This window comes from Bacillus rossius, chromosome 2 (assembly GCF_032445375.1).
Source record: "Bacillus rossius redtenbacheri isolate Brsri chromosome 2, Brsri_v3, whole genome shotgun sequence".
Classification (NCBI taxonomy): domain Eukaryota; kingdom Metazoa; phylum Arthropoda; class Insecta; order Phasmatodea; family Bacillidae; genus Bacillus; species Bacillus rossius.
Window position 1 is genome coordinate 129276394 of NC_086331.1, and position 14456 is coordinate 129290849.

At 34.3% G+C, this 14456-nt stretch overlaps 1 protein-coding gene across 1 annotated transcript in view; it reads left to right on the forward strand.

Annotated features, from left to right (window-relative positions):
• Positions 1-6946, forward strand: part of LOC134529824 (polyadenylate-binding protein 1-like) — a 31725-nt gene extending 24779 nt beyond the window's left edge. The window contains exons 9-10 of the mRNA XM_063364311.1: positions 993-1205; positions 3291-6946. Coding sequence (XP_063220381.1) covers positions 993-1205; positions 3291-3362 — 285 coding nt within the window. The 3' untranslated portion in view covers positions 3363-6946. The remainder of the gene's footprint in view (positions 1-992; positions 1206-3290) is intronic.
• Positions 6947-14456: the final 7510 nt, after the last annotated feature.

A 14456-nucleotide genomic window follows, 5' to 3' on the forward strand; every position in this document is an offset into this window, starting at 1 on the left:
CTGCCAATAAAAGTGCTTTCCCACAATTTACACTTTCCCGCAATTTACACTTTTTCCTTGGGGTTCCTTGAAAAGTGCAAATAAGGGGTTTTACTGTAGTTCCTTCTCAGCATTTGATAAAACCCTGGTTAAAAAAAACTTCACTAAAAAACCCTCCTCTGTAGAAATTTCACTTCAAATAAACACCTGCACAACATTAATGTTTTTATGTGATAATGTGATATTAAAATAAAGGTGCAGAAAGTGTGAGCAAGATATTAAACTCTTTCACCATATTCCATATAAACCCGGTAGAGGCCGACCTAAAATTGAGGCAGACCACTTTTTTTGGTTGTCCCCTCCACCAAAAAATAATAAATTTATTTTTCTTCTATATCAGTGTCACTTTCACCAACTCTTTTGCTGCATCCTTGGCCACTGTAAACTATTCTCGCAGAACCTCTTTTGGCCTGCTGCTGCAAAGTTTTTGGTCTGTTTGATGTATTTTACAAATGAGGTTGTAATTACTATGAGGTGTTTCTTCCTTGTTTTGTAACCTGAAATGCAGATATGACATGTTTTACGCAATTTGTCTAACATACGATTGAGGTTAACATTAGAAGGAAAACATTTTGGAGTGTAAACAAGCACATTAAAATGTGAGAGATAAAACTTCATACGGTGCGTTCCTTGTGCTTACATAAACAAAACTTTTCTCCAGACTTGCAGCAATGGGGCACACTCTGTGCTGTATTTTATTTGTAGGCTGGTTATCCTGCAACCAAATATTCTGTCCTGTTTTATGGATGGTCAAGTATGTATAATTACCTTTTTTTTGGGGGGGGGGCCTTTTCAGGCCGACCCCTCTTTTTGTAAATAAAAACTTCTGTCTCTATTCGGGTTTATACAATTCAACCCACACAAGACACAAATCATCTTATTAGTAAACCCAGATAATCTGCTACACGTCATCAGGAGCAAGATAAAGGTTGAGTGTGTGTTTTTTCTTCCAGGCGGTTGTAATTCAAGGCCAGGAGCCGTTGACGGCATCCATGCTGGCAGCTGCACCTCCCCAGGAACAGAAGCAAATGCTTGGCGAGCGGTTGTTCCCGCTCATTCAGCACATGTATCCTGAATTGGCTGGCAAGATTACAGGCATGCTTCTGGAGATTGACAACTCCGAGCTGCTCCACATGTTGGAACACCACGAGTCACTGAAGGCCAAGGTATGTATTTGAAATAACATTTTCAGTTACACGTGTATGTATCTGCATGTTGTAAGCATCAGCATGTGTAGATAATTTTTTTTCTATTTTTAAGAGAAGCAAATAAAACCGTTTTTGTAAAATGTGTGCTGAAAAAGCATGCCGCAAGTCTTACTCAAAACTTGACAACGCTGCGTGGCAATGCTGCATAGTGCATACAAGTACCGCATTGCTCCAAAGTTTGGCAACCTGCTGTTGCTTGACGGACGGTTACAATGTTGGCTTTTGTGTGTCTGTGAGAAAGGTGCAATAATTACCAAAGTTTTGCTTTTGCAATCATCTACTGTTGCTGAAAAACATAATGTGATTTAAGAATCCCAGGAAATAGGAAATCTTTTATGGGAAGAAAGTACGTTTTCGTGAATTTTTGCTATGTGGCCGGCGGGGTAGAAAAAAGGTTTTTTTGTGAGTGGTCGTGGTGGTATTGCAATAAAAACTTCATGTGAAAGGTGAGAATTGGTGGTGTGTGCTTCTTCAGCAATTTTCTAATTTATTTAGGTATTGTAGTATTTATTTTGGGTTATCATTCTCGGTTATTATATAAATAAAATATTTACTACCTGATATTTTAAGAACTGTGTATTTACTACAGTATGCTACTGGAAATATTGATACATTCAATAGTACTCTTGTTGCAATAATGAAAAGTGCTGGGAAAAATAACTGGTAGAGACGTCAGTATTGGTACAGGGAATGCTATTTGTTTTACAGAAAACTTTATAAACCATTCATAATTTTTTATATTACTACGAATTTTTAAACATTTTTACAAGTTCAGTGCAGTTTGGTGCAATGGTAATTCCAAGAAACAAGCAACTATTGGTTATGATTAGGGATTGCGGATTGGTCAATTCTACAAATTCCCTCAATTTTGGGTTTGATTCCAATTCCAAATTTTACTTTCTTTCGGAGTTAAATTATGGGAATTTAAGCAGAAGTCAGACTTAAAGAATGTCACTCAAGAAGTCTAAATATGCATTTGGAAAAAAAAAAATTCTCGCTTGAATGTCGCATGATGTTTTTGGTCCCACAGTTATATTCCGAGTGCTTTGTGTACCACTTATAAAAATGTAGCCAGCGCAAGTTGGCATCATTCATGTTTGGTTATGTTGATTCCTGTACAGAGCACGCACATGTAGTCGAATAGCGATATCAATAGCCCACATGATAGTTGTGCGTTAGTTCCGGCTCACATTCGGGTCACAGTTTTTGTTTTTCTATTTAAAGTTGAAAAAAAAGGTTTTGTTGCATGACTTATTCATTTAAATGGTTTGAAGTTCTTTTGTTTACTCTACTTTTTAAATAAACGTACGTTCTATGAATAATGTTTTTATAAATAACTTTACCTAACAAAAAATTATTTTTCAGCATAAAAGTCTCACACCTAATTTAAAACTTGATTTTCGTATAAAATGTATGACGATTATGCGATAAAACATGGTGTGTATAACTTTTTCTGACTTATATTCGAGACAGTACAGTAGTTGTAAGAAAAATCTTAATAGCCAATAGAAAGGTAGATTTTTTGAGGATTGTAATGTTTCAAGGTTTTTGTGTGTGTTTTGTACTGTGCTTTGTCAGGCTAGTCTTCACTCGGACGTTGCCATGTGAGGTAGTACTGGCCGGTCACAAATTTAACGTTTGATACGAGTTTGGTGAGATGATTTTAATGGCTGTGGTTCAGGCTGTACCGATGAAAAATAGTTTCCTTGGTAGTACTTTAAATAATTTTGCCATTTTATTGACATAAACGTTTTTCAATGTGGAGCGATCAGTCGTAGTAAACTGTGTCAGTTTTGTAAAATAGTGGACAGTGTGATAAATGTTCGGTCAAGTAAAATAAATATACAAAATTCTACTATAAACTCTTATATTTGAAACAGAATGTCACTCTAAATTCAGAAATATAATTAAGACTTTAATATTCATGAACTGTCTTGACCTATGATTTACAGTGCTTCATTAGTTTACCAGTGTTCGTGTATGTACAAATCACGTTGAGCTAGTATGATGTCTGGATTGTTAACTGTGAAACTGCTGTTTCAGGTTGAAGAAGCCGTTGCTGTTCTACAAGCTCATCAGGCCAAGCAAGCAGCATCTCAAGTGAAGAAAGACTAAATTACGGCGTGCTTTACAGTCTCTATAATCTTCAGCAGTGTGACAGTGCTGTTGAGGTTATCAGTAGCTGTAGGAAATCATTTCACCTTGAAACCCACCAGATTACCACAAATTTCAAGGTCAAATATTTTCATTCAAAATTCATTGCGGCTTGGACATTGTTTCGACACTTACTTTGATAAAGCTGTTGTTGCATTTTGCCATCTTGCCATCTTGCTATTCTAATCAAACTGTTAGAAAAGATGCCAGTATAAATATGGCTAACAAAAGATAATGGACATTCTCTTCTGGGTTACCTACAAACAGCTTTAATAATCTAGTTGGTAATAGTAAAACCACAGTATGTCATTAAGAATTCAGAACAGGGAAATTGAGGAATAAACTTAAGAAGTATGTTCATTTTAAAGAAACCCTACAGATCACAAGAATGTGCATAAATAATATAGTATAAAATATATTATTAACAATATTATGCCAACATAAAGGAAGTTGCATTCATATGGTACACTAACTTTCGGGTAACAAGTTATTTTATACTTGGCCAGAATAAGAGGACTACCAGTGAGATTACATGTGGTTTTATTGTTTAGATACCAATTATTTTTAGAAAATTGCTTCCTCTCTCTAAAATTTACATTTAGAGCACAGACAAACATTTATATCTTTAAACTAATTAAAACAAGTAGTTAAAGATAATGAATTACTTTATTGGGAGAACAAACTATTTTAAAATGTACTCATAAAACTGCCTGTTTGTCTACAGGGTTTTGTTTGCAGTATGTCTAGGATGTATTTGAATGATGAACATGTATGATTTGATTACTTGTGGTGGTCAAGTTTTAAAGGTCAAGTAATGTGAGAAATTAAAAAGAATATAGTAGATAGTGTGCCTTGAGAAAATTACTTGCTGTGAATGCACTTAAAATTTTCTGGGCTAACTCTGACATGTTATTCACAGGCTGGGAGAGGAAGTATTTTCCTTTGTGGTATTAAGGCACTTACCAGATATTTTAAAATGTTAAATCATTATTTATTATAGTATCCAAATTTCAAATGAGATATTTTTGCAAAGCAAAGTTTACCAAGCTACATCTTGTCATCTTTCTTTACAGAACACCACCAACAGCAGGATGTTGGCCTTTATTAGTTACCCTCTGTACCTTAAATACCTGAAAAATTTCCTTTAACCTGACTTTGCATAGCGGAATATTTTCTGTACAAATTTCTTGTGCAGTTTAAGTGGCCTTGAAGTTAGTGGAATTCTGTAGGGTACAGAGAATTCTAGTTCAAATAGGAAGGTTGAAAAAAAAAAGTTAACTATCAAAAAACCATTTAAATAAAAAAAACAGCAAAATATAATATTTAAAGGCCATGTCACACTTAATCTCTCTCTCATTTGTGTAGTAAGATTTTGTTGCAGCAAAAATTATTTTCCTGGGTGTTAGCATTCTTAAAATACTCAATTCTCTGCCAAGTGTGTTTATGCATGGGAAATAAACTAAGTACAGTGTTACCAGTTTACTTGGAAATTGTTACACACCAACTTTTCTGTGGTTAATATTTTTTAAAATTGTGTTTGTCTAAGGACTGGTCAATTGGTATGGAGGGGCTTCGGAGGTTTACTTCAGTTTTAGTGATTTAAAAAAGATTTTTTTAAAGTGTTAAAAAAAATAGGTACCAGAATTATTAGATGCCTTCATTTTTACTGCATATATATTTGAAATCATTTTCAACATCTATGCTTATGGTGGATTTTTCAGATTTGCATATTTTATGTGTATGTTTTACAGAGATGAACCTAAAATATTTTTGTGGTTATTAATATCTTTACTGTTATAGTTGCAATGATTCAAACTCTAAAGTGGCAACAGATCTGTCCAGACTGGAAAAAAAAAGATATCTTACAGTTTTGACATGTGAATGGATTTCTCGTATAGCACTTGCAGGAAACACATCCAGTGTGCTGGTCTTGTGCAAATGATGATGGACAATCAATATTTTTATACATTTTGTAATTTTGACTAGTAGTCAAATGATCGCATCATTGTAAATAAAAATGTTTAAATGTTACTACAAAAACCACCACCATGGGAACAATAATTTATTTTTTGAATAAAGGTACATTATCTCCATAATTTAAAATGGAGTTTATAAATAACAATAGATATAATTTTCATGTGGTGCAGCATTGCAAATGAGCTAAACGCTGTAAGATAAAACTTAGTGTAATTTAGAATGAAATAAGCAGTTTTTAAATAAGAAGCTACTGGTTAATAAGTCATTTAAGGTAACATTTGTGGCTTATCCTGCATGAAGGTAATTACTCGTTTGTACATAAAGCCGTGATGGGTTTTTATGAACTTTTTCTTATGAGTGTATATTATAAGTTAGTCTGTATTTTTTTTTTGTTTCATTTTAAAACATACAATAACTTGTATCGAAATGTTTTAAGATGACCAATTATCGTTGAAACAATACTTTTTTCTTTATAATAGAAATCAGTGGTTAATGTTTTTAGTCTTAGTATTTACAGCGGGAAGTGGTTGTTATAGCAGAACGTTTTTGATGGAAAAAAATGTATTAAAAATAATTATATCAGGATTTTATTTATAGGAATGAAATGCATTAGAAATAATAATATAACCTTTATATGAATATGGTTAGCAATTTTTTTTAAAAATTTGTGTTGTACAGAACAGCTGAGGGATTATTACTGTGTGAGCTTGTCAATTTATATCAGATTAACTAAACATGTTATTACATAGTTAATAACTTAGTGCCCAAAAAAATCGAATGTTTTTTAGGTTGCCTTCACTTCCTTCTTCCAGTCGCAATTATTGGTCATTAAAAGTTGTCTAGCTGTGTTTTGGAAGAAGTTAAAGTTTTGGCAGGTTCTGTGGCCACTCTAGAGATCACTACTTTACTCAGGCATGTACAAGTTTATAAGTAAACTGTTAGTAAACTATACATATACAGTTAAAAAAAAAATGGTAAAATAATATAAATACATAAATAATTTTTTACATACATTGGGATGGGCTTAATTTAAGTAATGGGTTATTGTAAAATAAAATTATGTTAATATAACTATTTGAATTACTGTTGGAAATAATGAAATACGAAAATCACAGTGAGTAAAAAATATTTCAATACTTTAAATTTTTGAAGATCGTTTATATCAAGCTCAGAACTTGTAGGTTGCTTCAGTGTAACTTCTGCGGGTGATCTGTCATTAAGTGTAATGTTATAATTTGGTGAAGGTAATTCACGTTAAATATTTTAAATATTTTTGGTATGTAATGACATGATTATTTTATTCATTTCATTAAACATGAATTGTATTATAGTTGTATCATTTGAGAAAAAAATGAATTGAAAAAAAAAATGTGTTTTTTTTATGGGTTTTTGTATATTTTGTTAACTAAATTCAGGTGTTAATTTTGGAATTCTTAGTTCAGTGTCTGTGATAGCTTTTATCCATATGTATTTTTTCAATTTTAAATTTAAATATAATGTCTGCATGATTGAATCAAGGGTGTTGATGTATGTTTGAGAACACAATTACATGCAACTTACAAAACAAATGTTGAAAGAGAATTTCTTGGGATTTTTAGATTATGAGTGATTGGTTTTGGGGCATTTATTCCAGTTGTAGGAGGTCGTGACCATCGTTCACATATTTCCCAGACGAGAGGAGATTACCATGTTTTATCATATAATCATCACACTTACATAATCGTCACACTGTTGTTTTAGGGCGTCATAATTTAGAGGGGAAAAAATTCTCGCATAAAAATAGTAAAATTGACACTGCCAAAGATCACAGGACAAAGCAACATGCAACAGCAATCTGTTTTCAAGTTGCTGTCGAAAGTGTGGTGGTTAAAATGCGAAAATACAGTAATTACAATTACAGTAAACCCCGTTTAAGGTGTACCTGCACAATACAATTTCCCGTCCAGTACTTTCAATTGTTTTGGCCCCATTTTCTTCACAAAATGTATGTTATTTTTTCATGTAAGATTTTGCCAATAAATTTCTTTTTCCATATAAAACTGTATTTTGAAGTTGAAATCAATTATTCTGAAGGGCATTGCTGATTTCTTATTTAACTAATAAAAATACAAAGTTTTCAAAGTGTAAAGTTTCTTTAAAAGATGTTTTCAAACATACAACCTTTATTTGTTTGTTGCCTCTGTGTAGCGCATATTAAAATGTAGCCAGCACTAGTTTGTGTCATTCATGTTCAGTTATGTTGATGCCCATGTAGAGTGTGCGCATGTAGTGGAATATCAATATTGATGCTTGTTGATTGCATGAATGGCACACGTTTTGTCTCGTGTCGAGTTAAATTAATATTTGATAGCTCACTCTCTTTCATAGGTTAGTGTGTACGACGGCGATAGTTACGGGTACACCACGATAGTTCCGGCTCATATTTCGGGTCACAGTTTTCGTGTTTGTCAAGTTGAGCAAAAAATGTTTTTGTTACATGACTAATTTAAATGATTTGGCTTTTTTGAATACTTTGCTTTTTAATTAAACGTATTTTCCATGCCACATGTTTGGTTTTTTATGTAAAACGTAACCTCAACAAAAATGCTTTTCTCGCATAATTATCACACCCCTACTTTTCAAACTTGAATTTAGCGTAAAATTTGCAATGCTTATGCGATAAAACATGGTAAGTCGATAATCTGTTGAAAAATCAGAAATTTTGACACACAAGTACAAAGGATCAGAAAAAAAATGAAAAAATCACAATGATAGTTTGTAGGTAAATAAAATGTTTCTATTTAATGCACAGCTTATATTTTATGTGGTAGTTAACTCTCAATTATGTTCTTGTAAGAACAAAAAAATAGGACCTCCCGTTTAAAAATGTGGCGGCGTAAGTGGGCTTGCTCATGCTCGGCTGACTGGCAAGTGCACGGGGTGAGGGGGGGGGGGCATGGTTTACATTCTTCACAAGCCATCTTTTCTCCTCCCCTCCTACAACCTCCCACATAACCTGTCAACATCCCCCCTTAAATTTAATATTTTTAAGGCTCATGTGACAGTAATTTGCCATTAATAAATACTGAATGAGTTATTACAGCCTCAGATATTAAATTCTTAATGGACTTTGTACACTTTGTTCATTAGTCAAGCAGCAGTATTTCTGCTGGAAAATCACAAACTTCAAAATTTCTTGAATGAAAAAATTTGGCAGGGCCATCAAAATAATTATTTTACTGCAAATGAACTATACTCATCTTTCCCTCTGCATTCCAATGTTTCCAGCATGTGACTCATAGCTACTGCAACCATGTGCAGCGCCAGAGAAAAAAGAAAAATTAAGTAGAGGCTTCTCCTTTTGCTAATTACCAGCAACTATGTCTGTAAGAATTTTTTTTTTTTTTAGTTAGAATTGAATACGAATATAAAAGTATTCATGAATACAAATATTGAATTTCAATAGTAAGTATGATATTAGAATCCTTCTAAAAACAATTTTGTCTTTAACAACTTCTGGAAAATTAAACAAATAATACTAAAGTGAAATGTTGATTTAAGTTTAATCAGCTAGTAATTATAGAGAAAAATCTTTTTTAAATAATTAAATTATATATACATTTTTTAATCCGCTAACCTAAATTTCATATTAGTTTTTATTTGCTGATATTTCCACAACCTGTTACTGTGAGATCCATTGCAATCTATTTTACGAAAAATGTGAACTTTTTTTAAATGATGTATTTCCAAATTAGTAAATGAGTAAGCTCATATTTACATTTTTAAATCCTAGTTCATGTGTTTTTTTTTGGCGGTTAACGGCAGTCAGTTAAATTGTTTTTAGTTAAGTAATGTAAACACAATATTTGGTAATTTAATCTGAAATCTTAAATCATTATTTACTTTTTTCAAGTACATTTGAGTCTAAACATGTTTCGTCATATAGACACGTGCATGCACACAAAACAAAACCAACCCAGAGATGAGAAGTATGTTGCTACTCTTATCACGTGGTAGATTGATTGTGACTATCGATTTACACGCAGAAACTGACAATTACTAATTTTAATGCCCCTCTCAATTGAATATTTGTGGTGAAGTAGTCCATGGTTATTTACTTTTTTTTCCATTTGTGCTGCATGTGACAAAAAGAATACATATATTTTGTTTCAAGTTTTAAATTGCAAATATGCCGCGTTTTGAATTGTAAATGCCAATTTTTCTGTTACTGTTTAGAGCAAAAGAACTTTGAATACATACTTGTTGCATGTTTAAAACATCACTTATTGTTCATGTTTTTAATTATGAAGTCCCATTAAACATTAAAAAACAAGCCATTTATATCACACTAATGACTTGAATCTCAGCAATATGGCAAAATCTTGAGGTAAGCTATGTGAAGTATTTGTAAACAAATATTCGTAATCGAAGATCTGAATATTTACACAGGCCTACCAGCAAACCATAGTTATTTATAAAAAGTGTCACATTCTTCACATCAGCAGCAGAGGCTTGCCAGTAAAGTGTGCTTAAAAATTGTGATGCTGATTGTAGGCATGGAATATACTTTTTCAACTTCTGACTTAAACTAATAATTCCCAATGGCTTTAAAAAAAATTCACTGGTTCTTGCACAAACATGTACAGAATGTTTCAAGGAATGTGTATGGGGACGCACCACAACGCAGAACGTACACTAACGCCGAAAGGCGAAAACAATAACGCCAAATGCCAAATTGACTACAACGCCGACAGCTAGAAAACTGCTGTGTACCACAATGCCGAAATACATAAACGCCGAAAAATGTAATTGCAGGACTGCCACAAAGGCTAGGCTAGGCGAGGCTAGGTTGTACATTTTTCGGTGTTGTCGTACACAGTAGTTTTCTAGCTGTCAGCGTTGCGGTCAATTTGGCATTCGGCATTGTGGTATTCAGCGTTATTGTACGTTTGGCGTTGTGGTAACAACCCCCATTACAGGGCAGTTTTATTTTATAAATCACAAATGCCTATGGGAGCTTTTATAAAATAGTAAGTTGTACATTCCACTATGTGGTTTTCCCCCTCGACTGTGGTTATCAATGTGTGTTTGTAAACATTTTAAACGACTAAGGGCCGGTTTCACCAGTCGAGTTGAAAATCCCGATGATGTTATCGAGATAAAAAGTTAATCTTCCATTTCTATCTCGATAAAGTTATATGTGTTTCACCACATATTATCTTTCTCTGAGAAAATCGAGATAAGTTTAACTCGATCTTCTGAAATTATCGCGATTTTCTGTTTGTAAACACCTTTCGTTATCAAAGTTTGGCTAGAAATTTCGTAGGCTACTATGGCGAGCCAAGGCTGTAATTTGTCAAAGAAGCAGAGAAATAAAAATACATCGCAGCAGGAGAAATACATTCTTTTAGATTTAGTAACTGAACATTTCAATATCATTGAAAATAAAAAAACAGATGGTGTTTCACAGCAACAAAAAATGAAGCAGTGGCAAATACTTGCAGATACTTTCAATTGTATGTCTGGAGAACATCACAGGACTGCAGAAAATTTAAAAGCGGTGTGGGAGAATCTCAAAAAGCACACGCGAAAGACTTCTGCTGATCAACGAGTTCAAGTATTAACTGGAACAGGTAATATATTTTTTGTCTGTATATCCTGGTACATTATATTTAGGTACAGCAATAAATATTGTATGCATTTTTATCCATAATGCAATTTTACGAATTGTAAACATGTGCAATAACAATTTTTTTAGTTACTTGAATTAATTGTAATATATTAAAGAGGTATCTTGGGTGGAGTTGGAATCAGAACTATAACCTTTGCACTGTCAAGAAGACACTTCGCACTATACCACCAGTGGATATGAAATATACACCACATAACTAAATTAATTCTGTATTTTTTCAGGTGGAGGTCCTTCCAAAACAGTTAGTAAGGATCCCATTTGTGAGAGAGTGCAGAGCCTAATCAAACCGACTATCGATGGTGCCAAGAATCCCTTCGATTCAGATTCAGATGCAATAATATTACCATTTGATGCATCAAATAGGCCTACTGATGAGGATGACAGCATTCAACTGGATGTCGGAGCAGAAGTGGATGTTTCTTTCGTGGAGACGGCAGAGACAGTTAGTAGGCCTACACTTTATTTTGAGAAAACCTAATGGATGTGTCACTGTGCATAGTTATGCTTATTAATCATGTATAGCTATAGCCTATGCACTGTGTTAACTTTATTTCTCTCACATAATGTTCAAATTTAATTTTTCCACAGGTAACTCTTCCAAATGGCGACTGGATGCATTATACTCCAGCCATGCTCAGCAGTCCTGTGTGTTCTGCCCTTCGACACTCCAATAACAACTCGGCTATCACAAACACAGTGCAGACCAATACTACTGATTCATGCAGTGCAAGTAGTGGGAAGGCAATGCCTCCTAGCAGTAGGGGAAATGCTTCAGTGCAATCTCCCTTTACTAGCAAGCGGCGACCAACCCCGGCCACCAAAGTGAAAGAAGTAAGTGCTGTCAATGCAGCAAAAATCGAACTAATTGAACTTGCAAAAAAACATGCAATCGAGGAAAAAGAAGTTATGAAAGAAATCTGGGAACTGCGGTTACAACAAGAACGAGAAAAAGTAAAGCAGGAAAAGCTGCAAACTGAACTTTTATCTTTACAAATCTTGAAAATAAAGAAAGAACTAGAACATTTGCAGTAATTTAATTGTTCTTATGTATTAAACATTTGCTCAACTATCATGACATAATTGTTATATATTACATGTATATTTACAAAGTGATATTCATTGTGCCTATTAACAAACAGTTTCAAGTACAAATGTTAAGAATTATATAAAAGATAATACATGTTCGCTTATGTCACATTATTTTGTATGATCTAAGCAGTTGTACAATGCAAATGTATTAAAATATTCCATACATCTTGCTATATGTAGTTATTTTCACCAGCAAATCTTCAAGTTGATGGCATCTCTGTGTGACATATAGATCAGTATGACCTACAACAAACTGAAAATACACAGAGTGATAAATAATCGTATCTTAAATAAGTATTACAACACACACACATATATAGGTATTTAATTATAGGTATATGTAAATTTCATTTACCTCCTGAAATAGTTTTCAATCAGTAAATGCCTGACACTGTCATATCTGGGCCTTCTGTTTGCATTTTCGTTGTTCTGCTGTACATTTCCTTCCTCAAGCAACTGTTGCCAAGGGAGGTGGAGATTGAGGTTAGGGTCGTCTGGAGGGAGTTCTTCCCCAGTTTGTCGCAGGATATTATGCAGCACCCCAGTCGCTACAATGATGGCAAACGAATGTTCTAATGACACTCTCAATCCTAAAGATAAGACTGGGAAACGTCGCTTCCAGCAACCGAATGTTCGCTCTACAGGATTTCTTGACCTAATTTGCGACTCATTAAATAGGTGTTCCTGTGGACTTCTGGGATTATCTAATGGAGGCATTAGATATGACCTACAAGCATAGCCCGCATCAACAAGTAGTACAGAATCACCATACTCCCCTCTCTCAAAACATGCCCTTCTGTTGCTATTGTTGAATATGGTACTATCATGTGAGGAACCAGGCCATCGTGCAACAATATCTGTAATTTCCAATTTTGTATTACAAATTACTTGCACATTCACAGAGAAGTAACCTTTTCTGTTACGGTAGAATTCTGCATTGTTTCCACCTGCAACAAACATAAAACAAGCTTGTATGTGGATTGCAATGTTTAATAAAAAGGTAGCATAAAATCAGTGTTTAAACCAACCTGGTGACTGGATTTTTACATGAGTGCAATCCATAGCACCAATAGCCCTGGGAAATTTAGCAATTGCATAGAAATCCCTTTGTGCTAAATTCAGTTCTTCCATCGTCTCTGGGAATTTAATGAACTGCGGTCGAAGAGATGCAATTGCGGAGCTAACCCTATGTATTATTCGGTGAGCTGTGGGTTTACTAAAGCCAGCATAATCCCCAATGGTTAGCTGGTTACAGCCTGTAGCATAAAATCGAAGTGTAGCCAGCAGTTGGTTCATTGGCGACACTGACATATTCCTGTGAAAGACGAAAAAAGTATGTTGAAGGTTGTAATGTAATGTTCGTATAAATGAGTTTTATTTTACTTGTCTATGATTTCATATACATATTTATTATTCTACAGAAACAATTAACATTAGGAAATAATATTAATATAAACTTACTTTTCGGGAAACTGTAGTTGATTTTCTATAAGTTCCAAAACAAACATAGTCGACTGTTTTGAAAGGCGAAAATGTATTTTAAAGTCTTCTTCATCATACATTTCAAAATAATCGCTTCTATCTCGCATCCATCGTGGCCGACGAACAATGGCATCTTCTTCATCACTTTCATCTTCAAAAATCAAATTGTACATGCCTCGAGCCATTACAATTTTTAAAATCTCCTCTCGTCTCTTCGTTTTACAATATTATCTCGATAATAAGACTTTAACCACGAAAATCGGTGGTTAAAATATTTTATCTCGATAACACTAAAAGATCGAGATATTCGGTGTGGTGAAACGGGATATTCAGTTAATCTGGATAATTCATTACTTTATCGAGATAATTTCGCTTGGTGAAACCGGCCCTAAGTGTTAAAGGTTAACTTATAAAGTTTATAAAGGGAATTGTGTAGAAAAGCAAGGCAGGAAATTCTTCCAGCTTACCAACCAGATCCTGGGCAAGTCTTTGTCAAGTAGTATTACTGTTGCACTTTTCACTTATATGATTCTATACTGGCATGTCTTTGGGCAGAATTAATAAAGGAGGTGAGGAGTAAAGTATTAGGGGTTGCAAAAGAATGAGCAGGGATAGGAGGCAGTATATGTGATTAGCGTGTCTCGCATGCACCATGTTTCTTGAGGTCCGGCGGCCAGTTGCTGGCGCCGCCGGTCGGCTCCCGGCGAAGTCCTCTGGGTCTTCAGCACACGTCGGAGTACCTCCTCTTGCGCGGTGGGCATAGACAGTGCGGCGCTCATGTGTTCCCACATGGACGCGGGTTGGTTTCATTTCGTGTTCCGCTAACCACGGCCGAC